The following is a 21,908-nucleotide window of genomic DNA, read 5'->3' on the forward strand; positions in this document are numbered from 1 at the left end:
GCTGCTGTTACCTTTTCTGATGTGTGACATTCTCACAGGAGTAAAGTGGTATCTCATTGTTGTCTTTATTTGCATTTCTCTATTAAAGACTTGGAGCATTTTTTCATGTGTTTCTCAGCCTGAGAGAGATATTCTTATCACTGCTTTGTCAATAATGAAGCTTCCCCCCCTGCTGGTGGGTACCAAGGGCTTGAACCCAGATCCTTATGTATGGTAATGTGTGTGCTTAGTCAGATGTGCCACCACTCAGCCCCTCACGTTTAGTTGTTAATAGTTCATTTGTCTGTTTCCACTGTAGTGGACAGAGCATTTCAAGGTGAAAGACAGCTAGGTATGAATTCCTGTTTTGCTACATGTAGGCTTTTTGTTTTACATACACTGGTTATATGTGTTACATGATAGATCTTAGTTAGAGCTCAAATTCTCAAAGATGTCTCCTTCTAAACCAGCAAGATATCAGACTTGAGAGGGTTCTTGCTTTGTTACACACACAACCCAACTTCCAACTCCCACTGTACCATATGGGAAACACTGCAGCTCTGGGGGAAGAAACTTTGCCTTGAGGTCTCTCCCTGTCTGTCCTTCTATCTGAAAAACAAACAAACAAACAAACAAATAAAAAACCTAAAACAGCAAAGCTCTGATGATGATAAAAAGAGAGGGAGGAGAAGAGGAGGGAGAGGAAGAAGAGGAGAAGGAGAAGAAGAAAAGAGGTGGGGGAGGAGGAAGTGGAGGAGGAGGGAGAGGAGAAGGAAGAAGAGGAGAAGGAGAAAGAGAAGAAAAGAGATGGGGGAGGAAGAAGAGGAAGAGGAGGGAGAGGAGAAGGGAGAAGAGGAGAAGAGAGGAGAAGGAGGAAGAGGAGAACAAGAAAAGAGGAGGAGGAAAAGGAGGAGGTGGAAGAGGTCTAGTTCCCTTTCTTAGCTCCTTCTTCAGCGGAGTGGAGGAATACAGAACAGCACATTTGGATGGTGTGCTGCTTTGCCATGTGCATGACCTGGATTAGAGCCCAGCCACTTCGAAGGAAGCTTTGGTGGTATGTTCTCTCTTTCTCTCTCTTAGAAAGAGATATAAGGTGAGATATTGAGATAACAAAGAGGAGAGAAAGTAACTATTATTAAATGGATATCCATTTGACTGTGAGTTTCTTTTCTATAGTGGGACAATTCGAGTCTGGGAACTGGATCTTCCAAATAGAAAAATCTGGCCAGCTGAGTGCCAAACAGGACAGATGAAAAGAATAATCCTAAGTATTGGAGTAAGTATAAGTTCCTGTTGACAAGTGTCTCCCTGCCCCCACCCCATCTTTCTGTATACATGGTACCTTGGGCTAGGAGTGGGGAGAAAGGGCTGAGCAGATGGGAGCTTGATTGAAGAAATGAAGAAGGATCTCGATTCAGCAGCCGATTCGGCAGCCAGAGAGGAGCCGCCTGGACACAGGCAGGTCTCGTTTTACTAAGACTTGGGCTGCTCTGGGTCACAAGAAACCCTCAGACCTGGAGGGAAGCAGTGTGGTCATGTAGTGCGGGAGCCTATAGTAAAACTTTGCCCCACCTTAGTCATTTCTGCCATTGGAAACAATGTTGAAATGCAGCCTCTTCCAGAAAGAGGAATTGATGCTTTCAGTGTGAATCATACATAGAGCTCTTGTCTTCCACGGACTTAACTTACTAGTTTGATGCATATTCATTTCATGAACGGAGACTCCAGATAGTACAAGATAAAACAAACATGTATTTTCTTTAGATTTTTTTAAAACTTTATTTAATTTAGTAGGACAGCGAGAAATCAAGAGGGGAGGGGAATAAAGAGGGAGAGAGAGAGAGAGACAGACCTGCAGCCCTGCTTCACCACTTGTGAAGCTTTCCTCCTGCAAGTGGGGGCCAGGGTTTTTTTTTTTTTTTTTTAATATTTTAGGATTTCTTTATTTCTTTATTTACTTATTTTCCCTTTTGTTGCCCCTTTTTTATTATTGTAGTTATTGTTGTTGTTGATGTTGTCATTGTTGGATAGGACAGAGAGACATGGAGAGAGGAGGGGAAGACAGAGAGGGGGAGAGAAATATAGACACCTGCAGACCTGCTTCATCGCCTGTGAAGTGACTTCCCTGCAGGTGGGGAGCCGGGGGCTGGAACAGGGATCCTTACTCCGGTCCTTGCACTTTGCATCACGTGTGCTTAATTCGCTGCACTACCTCCCGACTCCTGGGACCGGTGTTTAGAACTCAGGCCCCTGGACATGGTAATATGTGCACTTAACCAGGTGATCCACCACCCAGGCCCACAATCTATGGAGGAGTTTAGCTTCATCCTAGGAGTCCTTTGACTCCTAGACTTGGAGTGTTTGGAAGCCCTCAGAAGTCAGAATTTCCATGAGACACAAGCTGATTTCAAGTGAAATTCACAGGTTGAAATTCACAGGTTAATTGGAACTGTGTGTGTGTGTGTGTGTCTGTGTGTGTATTCTTTCCGGTTCTGAGTTTGGCTCTTCTAAACTATCCTTCCCATCTTTGAGTGTGAGGGAATAGAAATGCTGTGAGCACATTTGTTCATCTTTCCTCCCCTCCCGTTCCTGATCTGGGGCTCACAGACATCACTGAGGAGACCTACGTCTTTTTTCTCTCTGACTCTTAGATGGCTGAGGATGATAGCTTCTTCTACCTCGGCACTACAACTGGAGATGTTCTCAAAATGAACCCTAGGACCAAACTGCTGGCAGATACAGGGCCTGCAAAGGACAAATACACTCTGGTGAGTAGGAACCATCAAATCTATTTTGCCTTGTCATTTCCCAGTGATTCCTTCCTTCCTTTGACCAGCATAGACTTTTGTAAAGTTTCTGCAGAACAAAGAAAAAGTCTAGGGGAGGGGGGCTGGTGGTAATGTAACTGGTTGAGCACACACATCACAGTACATAAAGACCCAGGTTCAAGCCCTTGGTCTCCACCAGCATGGGGGACAGCTTCACAAGTGGCGGAACAGGGCTGTTGGTGTCTCTCTGTCTCCTTCTCTCTCTCTCTTGTCCCCCCTCTCAGTTTTTCTCTCTATTTAATAATAAATACAAAGGAAGGAAGGAAGAAAAAAAGAAAGAAAGGGAAAAGAAAAAGTCTAGGTGGGGAAGGGGGGCTGGGTGATGGTGTACTTGGTAAAAAGCACACACTACAGTATCAAGGACCTGAGTTCAAGCCCCTGGTCCCCACCTGCAGGGGAGGAAGCTTCACAAGTGGTGAAGCAGGGCTGCAGGTGACTCTCTTTCTCCCTCTCTTCTCCCTCTTCTCAACTTTTCTATCCAGAATACATATAACTATAACATTAATTTAGATCCTTTAAGAAAAAGGAATGAAAAGGCCCACAGGGACTGGACCGTGGTGCATTGAGGCATGATGTACACATTACGGTGTGCGAGGACCCAGGATCAAGCCCCCACTTCCCACCTGTACAAGGAAGGTTCATGAGGAGGAAAGCAGTGCTGAAGGTCTCTCTCTCTCTCTTTCTCTCTCCCTCTCCCTTCTCAATTTCTCTCTGTGCTACCAAATAATAAAAAAGAGAAAAAAGAAAGAAAGAAAAAATGGTTTCTGAGAGCAGTAGATTTATTATGTAGGCAGTGAGCTCCAGCAATAGCCATAGTGGCAATAGTGGGGAAAAAAAGTCTATAATGTACTGATACTCAAAACCACGCCTAAGTTTGCAAGGTGCATTTGCTGGTTGGTTTTCTTTCTTTTTTTTTTTTTTTTTAACTTTTTTTTAGATTATTTTAATTTATTAATGAGAAAGATAGGAGGAGAGAGAAAGAACCAGACATCACTCTGGCACATGTACTGCTGGGGATCGAACCCAGGACCTCATGCTTGAGAGTCCAAAGCCTTATCACTGTGCTACCTCCCGGACCATGCTGGTTAGTTTTCTAAGCCTTCTCGTCTCAGGTTAATATTAGAGCAATGGTATGCCTAGGCATCCTCACATCTTCAAAGCAGGTTTCACATCTTCAAAGCATAGGACTTGTGACTGTGATTTATAATCACAATGGTTCCAGCATTTGGGCAAAACCTTGTTGCGAGATGTAAGAAGTATGTTTTTTGATCCATGAAATTATATTTATAGTTTTTTTTTCTCATCTAATAACTGGATCTTACAATTTAGCCTCAGAAAATATTGTAAGTCTAGAGATTGTTGATTGTTTATATTTGCAGAATTTTTTAAAATTATTTTTATGTTTTAACCAGAGCATCGTTCAGCTCTCGCTTACGGTGGTGCGGGGGATTGAACCTGGGACTTTTGGAGCCTCAGACATGAGAGTCTGTTTGCATAACTATTATGCTGTCTACCCTCTGCCAATTGCAGAATTTCTAAGCACTTAAAAGTCTAGTAAGCAACTTTGATATCTAAGCCAATATGAAAAACCTACAGTCAAGAATAAGTGTCACTCACCCCCAGAAATTGAGTGTTTCTGCTCAATTTTGAATTTAGAAGCCTGTTAGAAAAAGCAGCAGCAACAGCAACAAAAACCTATGTTAGGTTCTGTTCCTGTCCATTTCACCTCTAATACCAAAACAGATGATTCCGGTTTAGATGCTTTCCCCACTTAGCAGCTCTTCAAATAAACGTTTGAATGTTGCACTGTAACCTAGACGATGTGAGATTTGTTTATTTATCTATTTGTTTTTGCCACCGGGGCTATCACTGGGGCTTGGTGCCTGGTGGCCAATTTTTTCCTTTCTCTTCTTCTCCTCCTCCTCCTCCTCCTTCTCCTTTCTATTTTATTCTGTAGGATGGAGAGAAATTGAGAGGGGAGGGAGGAGGGAGAGAGGGAGAAAGAAAGACACTTGCAGACCAGCTTTAAGGCTCATGAAGGATGCTTCACCTGCTACAGGTGGGGAGCGGGGGCTCGAACCTGGGTCTTTGTGCAGGTCTTCCTGCGTAGTACTATGTGCACTTAACTGGGCATGCCAATGTCCGGCCCCCGAGTGTCTTCTTGATTATGTGATCATTTAAAAGCCAAGTTTTAATTTAATTTTATTACTATTTTTTATTTTGGAAAGACAGAGAGAAATAGAGAGGGGAGGGGAAGAGAGAGGGAGAAAGAGAAAAAAGACACCTGCATCCCTGTCTCATTGGTCACGAAGGGAAGTTTTTCCCTATAGGTGGGGACTGGGTGCTTGAACCTGGGTCCTTGCACCCAGGTTCAAGCACCCATATATATATATATGGTAAAAACAATATATATTTAATTGGCTATGCCGTTGCCCAGCCCCTTAAAAGCCAAGTTTTTAAATAAAAATATTTAAAATTTTTATTTTAATGACAGATATATATACATGCATATGTATGTATATATATATATATATATATATATGTAGAGAGAGAGAGAGAGAGAGAGAGAGAGAGAGGGCAGATTGCTGCTCAGCTCTGGATTATGGTGGTGCTGGGGATTGAATTTGGGACCTCAGAGCCTCAGGCATGAAAGTCTTTTGCATAACCATTTAACCATTAGGCTGTCACCCCAGCCCATAAAAGCCAACTTTTTAAGGATATGTGCAAGAATGGGAGAAAGTCATATGTAGATAGAGAATGACTGGGATAATTTCAAAGAATATAGACATGTAGTCTAGATCAGTGCTTTTCAAGTTGATTTTTCAGAGAAGGCTTTCAACAGAAGAAGCAGGTAAGAAGCAAAGCAGGTCAGACTAAAGGAAAGTGAGGCTTACAAATCAGTCACAACTCTGAACAGCCTCCAAAGGGCTCTTGATAAAGCACTCTGAACACTACTGCTCTGGATTGGTTTTTTTTTTTTTTTTTTCTCCCTCAAGCCACCTAGGATCTAAATCCTCTCCAGAAAAGATATTATTTGTCTTACCATTCCTCAAGCCTTTGGCACTTCAGGCTGCCACAGAAGCCTTAATTCCTAACCATTCAGGTCTCGTGGTAAATTCCACAAGAAGTATTTCTAAGATAAATTTTACATGAGTAGAAAGGAAAGAATTCTTGGCAGATCAAGGAATAAGTAGTATCATTGAAAATTGGTTGGAATATCAAATGATCCTGGGTAGTTACCCATATTTAATTGACTTATTACTGGAGTACAGTACTATTGAATATATAGCCACAAAACAACAAGGAACCTTTTGCATTAAGTAGAGTCTATTTGCTCAAGGAATAAGTTGTGAGGCTGGTGAAATAGCTCACTTGGATTATGCGTTGCTTTGCCAGGTGTGCAACCCAGGTTCAAACACAACCCCCAGGGCATTAAAGGAAGCTTCCAAGCTGTAATCTCTTTTATCCTCTCTCTCTCTCTCTTTCCCCCACTTCCTCTCTCTCTTGTCTTTATAACTGAGAGGGCAGGGGGAGATAAAGAAGAGAGACACTTGCAGACCTGCTTCACCACTTGTGAAGCTTTCCCCCTGTAGGTGGGGACTGGTGTGTGTGAGTGTGTATTCAAACTCAGTCCTTTCGCATTGTAACTTGTGCATGCAACCAGGTGCACCACCACCTGCCCCCATCATTCTTTCTCTATCTCTCTTTATCTTAAAAGAAAAGAAAAGAACGTTGTAGTAAAAATAGTGACTACTGAAGAACTAATTTCTTTGTGACTGTGCTTATGCCTTCTTCTCTAACTGCATTTGAGAATACAAAAATTAATTTTTAGTATAGCCCAAAGCATACTTGCAATTTTATTTATTTACTAATGAGAAAGATAGGAGAGAGAATGAACCAGACATAATTCTGGTACATGTGCTTCTGGGGATTGAACTCAGGACCTCATGCTTGAGAGTCTAATGCTTTACTCACTGTGCCACCTTCCATACTACTACTTGGGATTTTTAAAGGGAACAGGTTTGGTGAAGTATGTTTGCTTCTTTTAAAAATAATATATTGGGTGGGGGTAGCTAGCATGATGGTTATGCAAAGAGACTCTCATGCCTGAGGCTCCAAAGTCCCAGGTTCAATCCTCCCCCCCACATCACTACCACCATAAGCCAGAGCTGAGCAATGCTCTGGTAAATAATAATAATTATTCATTTACTTATTTTATAGAGGCAGAGAATTTGAAAGGAAAAGGGAACACACACACACATACACCTGCAGCACTGCTTCATCACTTTCAAAGCTTTCCCCCTTGCAGGTGGAGGAAACCCTGGGGGCTTGAACCCAGGTCCTTGTCCATTGTAGCACTCAACGGACACACCAGCGCCCAGCCCTACCTCTTTGCTTCTTGCAGGACCAGGAGTGTTGCTTCCTTACTAACCCCGTGCTCTTTATTGACACTTGAACCCTCTTGGCCAGCCTGGGGGTTCATTCACAGGCAATACCTTCATGGGCATTCACATGGCTCTGACCTTCCTCACTGTCTCAGATCATGCACTGATATTTCATGATCAATTTGATCTTTTTCCTTAAAAAAAAAAATAATAACTTATTCATTTATTTTTCATTCAAGTGAGAAACAGTAGGAGGGAGAGAGAGACCAGAGCCCTGCTCTGGTTTGTTTATTGAGCTCTGGGCATCAAGCCAGGGGCCTGTCTCACTCATGCAAGTCCAAAGCTCCCTTCTTTCCTCTGAGCCACTTCCTCAGCCATTTCCTCAGTCTTTGTCTCACTGCTGTTTCTTCCTCTAGGGAGTGTCTGCACTCAGGTGCCTCAAGATGGGAGGCTTGCTGGCAGGCACTGGAGCCGGGTTGCTATTCTTCTGTAAGAGCCCCAGCTACAAACCCATCAAGTAAGTTTCAGACTCCACAGGCTTGGGGTGGGTGGAAGCGGGGAGACCCACCAGAAGGAGGTTTGCTTGAAGGCAGATATTACCCCGAGGGGGGAGGAGAGTGAAAGGGTGAAGAGAAAGGGGAATAACATTAGCAAAGTGCATTTGGTTGCAGAATTTCACCCTGGTCCAGCCTTGACCACACTAAGGGAAAGCTTTGGTGATACAGCTCTCTTTCTCTCTTTTTATTTATTTATTTTTTTTGTATTATCTCTATTTGCGAGAGACAGCCGGAAACCTAGAAGGAAATGAGAAAGAGACAGATAGACACCTGTGGCACTGCTTCATCACTCACAAAGCTTTCCCCCTGCAGGTGGGGACTGGGGGCTTGAATGGGGTCCTTGTGCACTATAACATGTGCTCAACCAGGTGCACTCCCACCTGGCCTCCCTTCTTCTTCTTCTTCTTCTTCTTCTTCTTCTTCTTCTTCTTCTTCTTCTTCTTCTTCTTCTTCTTCTTCTTCTTTTTTGTTTTGATTTACTTATTCCCTTTTTTTGCCCTTTTTTTAATTGTTGTTGTTGTTATTGATGTCATCCTTGTTGGACAGGACAGAGACAAATGGAGAGAGGAGGGGAAGACAGAGAGGGGGAGAGAAAGAAAGACACCTGCAGACCTGTTTCACAGCTTGTGAAGTGACTCCCCTACAGTTAGGGAGCCAGGGACTCGAACTGGGATCCTTATGCCAGTCCTTGCGCTTTGTGCCACGTGCGCTTTTAACCCGCAGTGCTACCGCCCGACTCCCCCCCCCCCCTTTTTTTTTAACCAGAGCACTGCCTCAGCTCTGACTTATGGTGATGCTGGGGACTGAACCTGTGATATCTGAGCCTCAGGCACTAAAGTCACTTTGTATAACCATTATACTATCTATCTCTCCAGTGCCTCCTCCCACAAATGGGTCTCATCTTATTAAATTGAGTTGTTGGCACAGCAGTAGATGGTGGGTTCTTTGTCAATGAAAAGACAAAGGCATACGGGTGGTGATGTGTCTACGTGTAGAACACACATAGTACCGTGTGCAAAGACACGGGTTCATGTCCCTGGCCCCCGCTGGTAGGGGGGAGCTTCATAAGCTATGAGGCAGAAGTGCTAGTGACTCTGCTGTCTCTCTATTCTACTCTATTTCTCTGACTCATTTCCTCTATCCAAAAAAGAAGAGGTGGAGGGGAAAAGAGGAGGAAGGAGGAGAGGGAGGAGGAGGAAGAAAGTGAAGGAGGGAGGAGGAACGCCGGCTCCTCATCTGCATGGGGGTCTCTTCACAATTGGTGAAGCAGATCTGCAAGAGTCTGTCCTTCTTCCTCCCTCTCTATTCCCCCTCCCCTCTCAATTTTTCTCTGTCCTATCCAATAAAAATGGGAAAAGATGGCCTCCAGGAGCAATTGATTCATAGTGCTACACCGAGCCTCAATGATAACCCTGGAGGCAGAAAAAAAAAAGTTTGGGCTGGGGAGACAGCACCCTGATTATGCAAAGAGCCTTTCACACCTGAGACATCAAAGGTCCCAGGTTCACTCCCTAGCTGAGCAGTGCTCTGGTAAAATAAGTAAATAAATAAGTAAATTAATAAAAGTTTTAAAAATATATTTAAAGAAAAATAAAGACATGCAAAACAGAGCCTTTGACTTCCAGAACTCACAGACTAGTTGGGAACAAATAACACAGGAGAAAAGGCTGCTGGGACACAGCATATGTCAGCCCAGACCTCAAGATCCAGACTAAGTAAGAGTATTGCAGGGATGTTGTAGAGAAGACAGAGAAGGGCATGATCTTGTTGGGACAAGGAATAAAGTACTCAAGTGAAGCACAGGACCCAAATCTGAGCAGATACTCTGAAACATAGCAACTCTGTCTAGCCTCAGCTCTCTGCAAGGGAGCAGCGGGAGGTTGCCTCTGCATTGTGTTGAGAAGCGACTATGGGCTGGCTGTCTTCCTTCCAGAAAGTCCATATTGAGCACTTACTGTGTACCCATTGCTTCTTGAGGGGCTTGGAATACGTTCATGACTAAAGCCAAGCAAAAGAAGAAGAAAGCCTCTGTACTTTTGGAATCTATATTCTAGCAAAAGGGAAAAGAAAATAGGTATAGGTCATATTAACTGCCATTGAGTGAAAATTTTATTTGTTTATTTTATTTTTTAACATTTATTTATTCCCCTTTGTTGCCCTTGTTTTATTGTTGTAGTTATTATTGTTGTTGTTGATGTCATCCTTATTGGATAGGACAGAGAGAAATGGAGAGAGGAGGGGAAGACAGAGGGGGAGAGAAAGATAGACACCTGCAGACCTGCTTCACTGCTTGGAAGTGACTCCCCTGCAGGTGGGGAGCCAGGGCTCGAACTGGGATCCTTATGCCGGTCCTTGCATTTGATGCCACCTGCACTTAACCCGCTGCGCTACCGCCAGACTCCCTAGTTGAGTGTAATGGACACAAAGGAGGTAGGATGTGAGGAGCAGGGCTTGAAGTGGGAGTGGAGGAGGTAGCAGTTTGAAGTGGGGGGCTGAGGAGACAGCATAATGGTTATGCAAAAGACTCTCATGCCTGAGGCTCTGAGGTCCCAAGTTCAACCCCCAGCAGCACCATAAAGCCAGAGCTGAGCAATGCTCTGGTGTCTCTCTCTCTCTCTCTCTCTCTCTCCCTCCCTCTCTCTCTCTCTCTCCCTCCCTCTCCCTCTCCCTCTCCCTCTCCCTCTCCCTCTCCCTCTCTTTCTCCCTCTCCCTCTCCCTCCTCTCTCTCTCTCTCTCATTTAAAACAAAAACAAAAGTGCTGGTCAGGGAGCTAGTATAAGGGTTATGTAAAAGACTCATGCCTGAGGCTCTAATGTCCCAGGTTTAACCCTCTGCTCTAGTGCTGAGGCACCTTCCTGGCCCAATAATTCAAATTTCACTTATTCACAGAAGAGAGACCCAAGCTCCAGGATGCATGGGCTTCCACTTACATTTTGTTCCTGTTGCTCCCTCATGGGATTCCAGCAATTAAAATCTGGCTCTCATACATGTGTGGCACTGTCCACTGCCCCCACCCAGGATAGACATTTCTTTCTTTTTTATTATTATTTATTTATTTATACTAGAGCACTGCTCAGCTCTGGCTCATGGAGGTGCAGGGGATTGAACCTGGGACATTGGAGCCTCAGGTATGAGAACCTCTTTGCATAACCATTATGCTACAGGATAGACATTTCTTTCTTTGTCTTTCTTTCTTTCTTTCTTTTTCTTCCAGGATAGACCTTTAAAAATAATTATTTTATTTACTATATATAATGATTTTGTATGGGACAAAGAGGGGAGAGAGAGATTGGAGAGAGAGAGAGAGAGATTGCCAAAGTCTTGCCCTGGTACATGTGACACTGAGAATTGAGCTAATAAGTCTGACGCTCTGCTTGTTGAGCTGTTTACCCAACTGCAAAAACAGTTTTCATTATTTTTTTAAAGATTTTTTTTTTTTATTTATTAATGAGAAAGATAGGAGGAGAGAGAAAGAACCAGACATCACTCTGGCACGTGTGCTTTCAGGGATCGAACTCAGGACCTTATACTTGAGAGTCCAAAGCTTTACCACTGTGCCACCTCCCAGACCACTCTTTTTTTTTTTTTTAATGGGGGGCAGGATGCTAAATAGATCAGAATCACTAATCAGTTCTGATCAGTTCTGGCTTCTGGTGGTACAAGGGATTGAACCTGGGACCCAAGGATCTCGGGTGTGAGAGTTTAGTGCATAACTGCAATGTACTATCTCCCCAGCCCTAGGGTAGTTTTTTGTTTTTTTTTTTTTTTTTTTGTCTCTGGGGTTATTGTTGGGGCTTTGTGCCTGCACTACAAATCCACTGCTCTTGGAGGCCATGTCCCCCCATTTTTATTACACTTGTTGTTTTTGGATAGGACAGAGAGAAGTCGAGAAAGGAGGGAAGAATGAGAGGGGAGAGAAAAGTAGACACCTGCAGACCAGCTTTACTGCTTGTGAAGTGGCCCCACTGCAGATGGGGAGCCTGGGGTCAGAACCTGGATCCTTATGCTGGTCCTTGCACTTTGTACCATGTGCGCTTAACCAGCTGTGTTATCGTCTGGCCCCCAGGGTAGATTTTTATGGAAGTATATTTGGGCCAGTTTTGTGTTTGTTTCTAAGGCTAGAAAGCAAGTTAAACAATATTGGGTAGACTCTGCGTCTATGCATTGAGTATAGAAAATGAACCCCTGGGAGTTGCACGGTAGCGCAGCGGGTTAAGCGCAGGTGGGACAAAGCACAAGGACCAGCCTAAGGATCCCGGTTCGAGCACTCGGCTCCCCACCAAAAGGGGAGTCACTTCATAAGCAGTAAAACAGATCTGCAGGTGTCTTAGCTTTCTCTTCTTTTCTCCTCTCTCCATTTCTCTCTGTCCTATCCAACAATGATGACATCAATAACAACAACAAAAAAACAAGAGCAACAAAAGGGAATAAATAAATATTAAAAAAAGAAAATGTACCTCTTAATTTAATATATATCTATTTTTTTCTTTACTTATTGGATAGAGATGGAGAGAAATTGAGAGGAAGGGTGGAGAGAGAGGGAGAGAGAATGATAACTGGACTGTTTCACTGCTTGTGTAGCTTCACCCCGTATAGGTGGGGACCAAAGGCTTAGACTTGGATCCTTGAACATTGTAACATGTGTGCTCAACCAGGTGCAAGACAGCCTGGCCCTGAACCCTTTAATTTTTAACCCCACCCCTTTTTAATGCAAACTTGGATGATTATAGTTAACATAGACTGAAAGCAATTATACAAGATCTGGTAGAAGACTCCTGTGTTTTAGCACGGGCTCAAATTGGATGGCATGGTTTCTGCTTTCTTGCATTTTTGTTTTTACGAAGAAGAATTTATTTTATCTCATTTTATTTATTCATATTTTTCCCATTTGTTGCCCTTGTTATTATTGTCATTGTTGGATAGGATAGAGAGAAATCGAGACAGGAGGGGAAGACAGACGGGGAGAGAAAGACAGACACCTGCAGACCTGCTTCACCGCCTGTTAAGTGAACCCCCTGCAGGTTGGGAGCCCGGGGCTCAAACTGTGATCCTGATGCTTTCCACCATGTGCACTTAACTCGCTACTTAACTGGCTCTCTCACATTTCTACTGCTACCAGGATTATTGCAAGGGTTTGGTGCCTGCACAGTAAATCTAACACTCCTGGTTACCATTTTTTCCCCTTTCTTTTATTTGATAGGACAGAGAGAAGTTGAAAGGGAAGGGGGAGATAGAGAGGCAGAGAGAAAAAGAGACACTTATAGACCTGCTTCACTGCTCTTGAAGCTTCCCTCCCCTTGCAGGTGGAGACTAGAGGCTTGAACCCTGGTCCTTGAGCATTGTAATACATGCACTTCACCATGTTTGCCAGCCCTCGTCCACAAGTCCACAATGAAACTGAACCACAATTGGGAAGAGATCTCTAAAGTGTAGGACTTTGGTATAGTGAGTGGCAGAAATTTATCTGAAACAGATGAACCTCAATGGCATTTCAGTTCTGTGCTGATGACTCTCCAAATGTAAGGAATGGAGAACTGAAAGCTATAAGCCAGGTGCAAGTCACAGGGGAAGCTCACCAACCACCGTAATAGCTGACTGTGAGCAGGCCTGGTGGATGTGATATTGGAATTCTGTTTCTGTACCACAGGACCAAACCCGGAGGCAGATTCTAGACAGCATGTTCCTTAGCAGGCACGTAGCATGCCAGAGTCTACACCCCACGAGTCTCGGTTTGTGTGCAGAACAGTTATTTATTCAATTTTAAATATTTATTTATTTTCCTTTTTGTTGCCCTTGTTGTTTTATTGTTGTAGTTATTATTGTTGTTCTTGATGTCATCGTTGTTGGATAGGACAGAGAGAAATGGAGAGGGGAGGGGAAGACAGAGATGGGGAGAGAAAAATAGATACCTGCACACCTGCACACCTGCTTCACCGCTTGTGAAGCGGTGACGGGGGTTCGAACCGGGTTTCTTATGCTGGTCCTTGCGCTTTGCGCCACATGCGGTTAACCCACTGCGCTACTGCCGGACTCCAGCAGAACAGTTATTATTCGGACTGAGTCCCCCAGCTGCATAAGCAGACCTGGTCATTACCCACAGGAACCTAGTGACAAGCGAACACTTGCATTGTAAAACTTCTAGTTACTACCCAGGTAAAAATACAAACTCTTAGATTGGTTCCTCATGGAGCTTCAGGCATAAGAGAAGACAGAGGAAATTACTTGCACCACTAGACCAAGAAAGCAATTTGAAAACATACCCAAAATCAGTAGAGCCATGGAAACTGCCTAATGGGGACATCAGCTAGGGTCCTGCTGATTCTCAGCAATGGAAGAAAACAACTGTCAGAGAAAGCGTGAGTAAAAATATGAGACAAGACATAATAGAAATCAGAGAGAGGGGATCGAGTGGTAGCACAGTGGGTTCGGCACATGTGGCACGAAGGCCAAGGACCAGGGTAAAGATCCCGGTTCGAGTCCCTGGCTCCCCACCTGCAGGGGAGTCACTTCACAGGCGGTGAAGCAGGTCTGCAGGTGTCTGTCTTTCTCTCCCCTTCTCTGTCTCCCCCTCTTTTCTCCATTTCTTTGTCCTATCCAACAACGACAACATCAGCAGCAACAACAGTAATAACAACAACAATAAGACAACAAGGGAAGCAAAAGGGAAAATAAATAGAAATAAATAATAAAAAAGAAAGAAATCAGAGAGAGAAAGAATGTATTAGGGTGGGTGTAGATAATATATTGGTTCTGGCAAGAGACTCTCATGCTTGAAGCTCCAAAGTCCCAGGCTCGATCCCCACACCACCACAAACCAGAATTGAGCAGTGCTTTGGTAAAAAATAAATAAATGAAAGAACATATCAGCTGAGCTAGAAATATACAGTTAAAGGAGGCTACAAGCAGAAGTACGGACACCAAAGGTTGAGGTGGAACCCTTGTGTGAAGGATTGAGTAGAGGAAATCATTTAAAATTTTATTTATTTATTTTTCCTTTTGTTGTCCTTGTTTTTTATTGTTGTTGTAGTTATTATTGTTGTTGTCGTCATTATATAGGACAGAGAGAAATGGAGATAGGAAGGGAAGACAGAGAGGTGGATAGAAAGACAGACACCTGCAGACCTGCTTCACCGCCAGTGAAGCGACTCCCCTGCAGGTGGGGAGACGGGAGCTTGAACCGGGATCCTTACGCTTTGTGCCATGTGCGCTTAACCCGGTGCGCTTACTGCCCGACTCCCTGGGAAATCATTTTTTAAATGACAAAAAGAACTAAAACAAATTAAGATAATATAATAATGTTACAAAACAACATCAAGAAGAACAACATTAACTTCATACGGGTGCCAGGAGTAGATAGAAAAAATTGAATTATTGCTTAATAATATAATGGCCAAGAATTTCCCCTAAACTGAAGAAAGATATAGGCAGGGGGCCAGCTGGTGGTACATCTAGTGAAGCACACAAGGACCTGGGTTCGAGCCCCCACTCCCAACCTGTAGTGGCGATGCTTCATAAGCAGTGAAGCAGATCTGTAGGTGTCTGTCTGTCTTTCCCTCTCCTTCTCAATCTCCCCCTACTTTCCAGGAAACTCAGAATTCCAAACAAAATAACAAACTGCCAGGACACATAACAGCTAAATGACAGAAGATAAAAGATCTTTAAAAGAGCAAGAGAAAGAGCCGATTGATGGCGCATCTAGTTAAGCATACACATTACAGTGAGCAAGGACCCAGGTTCAAGCCCCTGGGCCCCACCCTGCGGGGGGGGGGGGGGGAGTTTCAGAAGTGGTGAAATAGGGTTGCAAGTGTCTCTCTATCTCCTTTTATCCCTTCCTCTCAATGTCTGGCTGTCTCTGTCTGATAAATAAATAAATAAAGACAATTAAAAATTTTAAAGAAAGAGCAAGAGAAAAGTAAATCACCACTTTCAAGGGAACACATATAAGACTACCATCTGATCTCAGCAGAAACTCTAATGACTAGAAATAATCAACATATTATATATTTAAAGTTTGAAGGGCAGCGTGGTGGTGCACCTGGATGAGCACACACATCACAGTGCACAAGAACCTGGGTTCAAGTGCCCCAAGCACCACCTGCAGAGGGGAAGGAGGCTTCATGAGTGGTAAAGCAGTTCTGCAGGTGTGTGTGTGTGTGTGTGTGTGTGTGTGTGTGTGTGTGTGTGTATCCACCTTTCCGTCTCAATTCTTCTCTGCCTCTACCCAAAATACGTAAATAAATTAATAAAAAAAATTTTTATTGTATTTGTTTATTTTCCCTTGTTGCCCTTGTTGTCTTTTTATTGTTGTTGTAGTTATTATTGTTGTTATTGATGTTGTTGTTGTTAGATAGAACAGAGAGAAATGGAGAGAGGAGGGGAAGACAGAGAGGGGGAGAGAAAGACAGACACCTGCAGACCTGCTTCACCACCTGTGAAGTGACTCCTCTGCAGGTGGGGAGGCGGGAGCTTGAACCAGGATCCTTACATAAAAATTTTTTTTTTTTAAGTTTGAATGGAGAGGCTGGGTGGTGGTGCACCTAGTAGAGCACACACATTACAAGACCTGGGTTCAAGCCTCTGATCCCCACCTATATGAGGGAAACTTTGTGAGTGGTCAAACGGTACTACAGGTCTCTCTCTCTCTCTCTTTCTCTCTCTTGTCTCTATCTCTCCCTGCTCTCTCAACTTCTCTCTCTCTATCCAAAATAAATAATATAAAATCAAAGTGAAATAAACAAATGAAGTTTGAATGGAAAAGACCTTCACCCTCCAAAATTCCCAGCCAACTTATATCCCTCAAGCCGGAAGGAGTGACGAAGAACTTCCCAGACAAACAGCAGTTAAAAGACATCACATAGCCAGTATCAGAAGCAATACTAAGTGGGCTTTATATGAAAATAAAAATACTGATGAGTATCATTTACACGGGTTAAGTAAAGACAAAAGAAAGAGAAAACAAGCAAGGTCAAATGAAGATAAACCTTTGGACTTAGACTGCAGAACTGAGTTTACCAGAGAGGCATGGGGGAAGAAGGTTACACTGCAGGGGTGGCAGGGGTCCAGTGGACTTTGGTGAAAGGATATTGGGACATTGGCAGTACATCTAACATGCTAACATATTCTGAAGAGATAGAAAATGTACTTCTAAAACACATCTTGTCCTATGGATCAAGATTACCTCAAAAAACAAATGAAATATACAAATTTTTTTTAAAAAGAATTTATTTATTTATTTCTCATTAATAAATGAGAAAGATAGGAGAAGAGAGAAAGAGCCAGACATCACTCTGGTACATGTGCTGCCTGGGATTGAACTTGGGACCTCATGCTTGAGAATCTAATGCTTTATCCACTGTACCACCTCCCAGACCACGAAATACACAAATTTAAACAACATCATCTTTTGTTGCACACTCTGTTGACTGTCTTACTGAAGAAGCTGCCCTTTGTGACTGGAACCTATCTCGAGTTTCCCCTTTGTGTGTGCTAAAATGCTGTGGCTCAGTTTCATCCTTTTGCACGTTTCAACTCAGTTTTCCCAACACCATTTATTGAAAGACTCTTCTTTTTGAAATTTTTACTAGTGATTTAATAATGATTAAGAAGATTGTAAGATAACGGGTACAATTCCATATAATTCCCACCAGGAGAGTTCTGTGTCCCATCCCTCCATTGGAAGCTTCCCTATTCTTTATCCCTGTCTGGGAGTATGGACCAAAATTCTTTATGGGGTACAGAAAATAGAAGGTCTGGCTTCTGTAAGTGCTTCTCTGCTGGATGTGGACATTGGTAGGTCAATCCCTATGCCCAGCCTGTTTATGTTTTTTCTTAGTGAGGTAGAAGAGACTTTTCTTTATTTAATAGTTTACACCCTCTTGTCAGAAATTAGTTGTCCATAGGAGTTGGGCCCTTGTAATTGTAACCTATGTTAGTCTCTCTCTCCCTTTGGTCATCATGGGATTGTATTGTTGCAAATGTAACTTGTTTTTCCAACTATTTCATCTTTTTGAAGGCATGTCCTTAGTCTTAAACCACACTTGTATCTTCTGTAATGCTTCAGATATCAACACTCCCTCATTGACTGAGTAAATCTGTTTCAACTTTTTGCTTTTCCCTGGCAGGAAAACCCAGCTACAAGGCGGTGTCACTTCTATCACACTTCGAGGGGAAGGACACCAGTTTTTTGTTGGAACAGAAGAATCACACATTTATTGTGTCAACTTCACTGATTTCAAAGAGACTCTCATTGCAACTTGTCACTTTGAAGCTGTCCAAGATATTGTCTTTCCATTGTAAGTAGAAGAAAATATTTTGCCCTTAAAAATGATAAAATGGGGGCCGGATGGTGGCACACCTGGTTAAGCGTGTGTATTACAAGGTGCAAGGACCTGGGTTCTAGCCCCGTTCCTCACCTGCAGGGGGAAATCTTTACGAGTGGTGAAGCAAGGCTGCAAGTGTCTCTCTGACTCTCTCCCTCTCTATCACCCCCTTCCTTCTTGATTTCTGGCTGTCTCTATCCAATAAATAAAGATTAAAAAATGATAAAATGATGCAGTGTGCAATGGAATTTAATTTTCACACAATTTCCAAAATTTAGTAAAATAATCATTATTTTCTCCTAAGTATTTTTTTTTGTTTATTGTGAGTTGTTTATTTAGTAGGTTTCCTATTTCCTTTACCACAAACTTACATTAGTATTTACAATTCAAATGTGAGCTTCTTTAACAATGCTGACTTTTGTGATAGCACCTGCATAGAAAGGGTAAGTAGAATAGAAATTCTGTTCCTTTTTCCCCAGTATTTTTCGGGGGGGGGGAGAAAAGTTAATGTTATTCCTTTTAAAAAATTGTTTCAAAACTCATGGGTTTTATAGATTTGGCTTTTTTTTTTTTTTTTTTTAATGTGAGTGGGCCATCTGGAATTAGTTAAGTGCTACACCAAGCTATTAAAACACGTAATCATCATCAGTTTTGATATTAAGAAGAGCTTCACTGGTAAAACAAAAACAAAAAAGGCGGGGATAAATAGTATAATGGTTATGCAAAGAGACTCATGCCTGAGGCTCCAAAGTCCCAGGTTCAACCCACCCCTACCCCAACTACCACAAGCCACAGCTGAGCAGCACTCTGGTAAAAAAAGAAAAAAAAAAGAGCTTCAGCTTGTTCTTATTTGATTTTGAAACACAATTTAGTTTTGATGAAGCTCATCTATTCAAGTCGGTTAAACAGCGTTTGTTCTCTACTTCTTCAACCCTTGTATTGACTTTCCAAAGCTCCAAATCATTGTTCTATAAGTACCAAGGCTCACCTTGAAAACTCAGACTCTAAGATCATGGAGTAATTTCTTCTCCTTCACCTCTTTTTTTTTTTTTTTTAATATTTATTTATTTATTCCCTTTTGTTGCCCTTGCTGTTTTATTGTTATAGTCATTATTGATGTCGTTGTTAGGTAGGACAGAGAGAAATGGAGAGAGGAGGGGAAGACAGAGAGGGGGAGAGAAAGAGACACCTGCAGACCTGTCTCTCCGCCTGTGAAGGGACTCCCCTGCAGCCGGGGGCTCGAACCGGGATCCTTACAACGGTCCTTGCTCTTTGCGCCACTCGCGCTTAACTGGCTGCGCTACAGACCGACTCCCTCCTTCTCTTTTTTAAGGTAGAGTTGATTTGTATAATTGGTATCTTTGTCTTGGTATCTTTTGTAGGAGTAGATGTTTAACCATCTCTCTGATTTGTTATGCAGTTATTAGTAAAGCTGTGTACATGGTTGTTAAGCAGCTTTACTGAAATATAAATACACACCATAATATTCAGACATTTGAACATACAAGTCAATGGGTTTTTGATATTCAGTTTGTAGCCATCATCATAATTTAACTTTTTTTAAAAAAATAAAACATACCCTCTTCATGTTTTAATTTTATTTATTTATTATTGAATAGAGACAGAGAGAAATTGAGGGGATGGAGGAGATAGGGAAAGAGACAGAGACACCTTAGCCCTGCTTCACCACTTTCTCCCTGTAGGCGGGGACCAGGGGCTTGAACCCAGGTCCTTGTACACTGTAATGTGTGCATTTAACCAGGTGTGCCACCACCTAGCCCATCCATAATTTAATCTTAGAGTATTTAATTATCTGAAAAAGAAATTTATAGTCATTACCTCCTTTCATCTTTACTCCTTTCCGCTTCCACATTGCTAAATTGTAGAGGCAACTGAACTCTGAGGGAGAACATAGAGGACAAATTGACATTTTCTTTTTGAAAAAAAAAAATTCTAGTCTTCCCTAAAGGGAAAAAACAAAGAATAATAATAGTAATAATAAGAAGAAGGAGAAGGAGAAGGAGAGAGAGATCTAATCTGCAAGATCTACATGTCTTGAGCTGATTTCTTGACACCTGGAAAGTTTTCCTTCTTTGTATTCTTGTAAAGCACATTTTAGTGTCAAACATGCATCTAATAAATACCACGTCTTATTCTCTCCGGGGCTTCTTTGCAGTGGCACTGATGAGCTGTTTGCCACCTGTGCCAAAAGGGACATCAGGGTATGGCACACGCTGTCCAACAGAGAACTGCTGCGGATCACAGTGCCCAACATGACCTGTCATGGCATCGACTTCATGAGAGACGGCAAAAGCATCATTTCCGGTAACGTCACAGTACCAAGATTTGCCGTTCGCTTCCGGCCATTCTCCTTCCACATTAGCCATTGTACATGGGTAACCTGAACAGCTTCCCACCGTCCACTCTGCTTTGCTCCTCATCTAACTACTTAGTCTGTAGAGCGCTGTACTAGCAGGGAGGTTTTCTGAACTAGGAAGAACACACTACTGAGCTTATGAAAAACAATCTGTCTTCTCACAGACTGCTGCATATGGCAAGTTTCTTTCTAGTAGGGAGATCTGGTAATTCAATTAGGAAAAGGATTTGAGGGCTTAGTCATTCTGGGGGCATTTGTGCTAGAACCTCTACTGTTATGCAAGACTCCGTGTCAATTTAGTCGTTTCTCAAAGGGAGTTTTCTTAATTCAGTGGAGTATTTTAAGGCAGAATATTTTCTTTAATTTATTTTTATTACATTATTTATTGGATGGAGATAGCCAGAAACTGAGAGAAAGGAGGAGATAGGGAAAGAGACACAGAGAGACCCGCAGCACTGCTTCACCACTTGCAAAGCTTTCCTCCTGCAGATGGGGGGGGGGCTCAAACCCGGGTTCTTGTGCACTGTAACGTGTGTTCAACCAGGTACACCACCACCCAGCCACATGTCAAGATTTTTTTTTAATATTTATTTTATTTATTTATTCCCTTTTGTTGCCCTTGTTTTATTGTTGTAGTTATTATTGTTGTTGTTGTTGGATAGGACAGAGAGAAATGGAGAGAGGAGGGGAAGACAGAGAGGAGGAGAGAAAGATAGACACCTGCAGACCTGCTTCACCGCCTGTGAAGTGACTCCCCTGCAGGTGGGTAGCCGGGGTTCGAACCGGGATCCTTATGCCGGTCCTTGTGCTTTGCGCCACCTGCGCTTAACCCGCTGCGCTACTGCCCGACTCCCATGTCAAGATTTTTTAACAAGTGTTACAGACACCGTGATACTCCATCTCTTTGTATTTCACTACACATTCTGAAAAATATTTTGCTACAAAATAATCTTTTAATATCATTTTATGTTCAATCCATATATGAATTTTCTCACTGGTCAAAATAAGCTCACTGGTTCACATCCATGAAAAGTGGGTTTCTAGAGATAGCTATTAAAATGATGCGATCAGAAGCTCATGCCATCTTTCTTTGTCTCCTACGTGCTGACTTCTCTCTCGGCTTGTTTTCTTCACACCACGACTGTAGCAGCTCTTGGCTCACAGCCCTAAGAAGCAATTAATCATCATAAAAGTCAAAAACCTTGGGAGTGGGGCGGTAGCGCAGCGGGTTAACACAAAGCGCAAGACCAGCGTTAAGGATCCCGGTTCGAGCCCCCGGCTCCCCACCTGCAGGGGAGTCGCTTCACAGGCAGTGAAGCAGGTCTGCAGGTGTCTGTCTTTCTCTCCCCCTCTCTCTCTGTCTTCCCCTCCTCTCTCCATTTCTCTCTGTCCTATCCAACAACGACAACATCAATAACAACTACAACAATAAACAAGGGCAACAAAAGAGAATACATAAATTT

The 21,908-nt window shown here is 42.8% G+C and overlaps 1 protein-coding gene across 2 annotated transcripts in view; it reads left to right on the forward strand.

Moving 5' to 3' along the window:
• Nucleotides 1-21,908, forward strand: part of CFAP52 (cilia and flagella associated protein 52) — a 62,526-nt gene that overhangs the window by 19,573 nt on the left and 21,045 nt on the right. For both annotated transcript variants that reach the window (XM_060204431.1, XM_060204432.1), the window contains exons 5-9: nucleotides 1,156-1,255; nucleotides 2,631-2,747; nucleotides 7,609-7,709; nucleotides 17,871-18,041; nucleotides 20,245-20,393. In XM_060204431.1, coding sequence (XP_060060414.1) covers nucleotides 1,156-1,255; nucleotides 2,631-2,747; nucleotides 7,609-7,709; nucleotides 17,871-18,041; nucleotides 20,245-20,393 — 638 coding nt within the window. The remainder of the gene's footprint in view (nucleotides 1-1,155; nucleotides 1,256-2,630; nucleotides 2,748-7,608; nucleotides 7,710-17,870; nucleotides 18,042-20,244; nucleotides 20,394-21,908) is intronic.

The sequence above is a fragment of the Erinaceus europaeus genome, chromosome 12 (assembly GCF_950295315.1).
Source record: "Erinaceus europaeus chromosome 12, mEriEur2.1, whole genome shotgun sequence".
NCBI lineage: Eukaryota > Metazoa > Chordata > Mammalia > Eulipotyphla > Erinaceidae > Erinaceus > Erinaceus europaeus.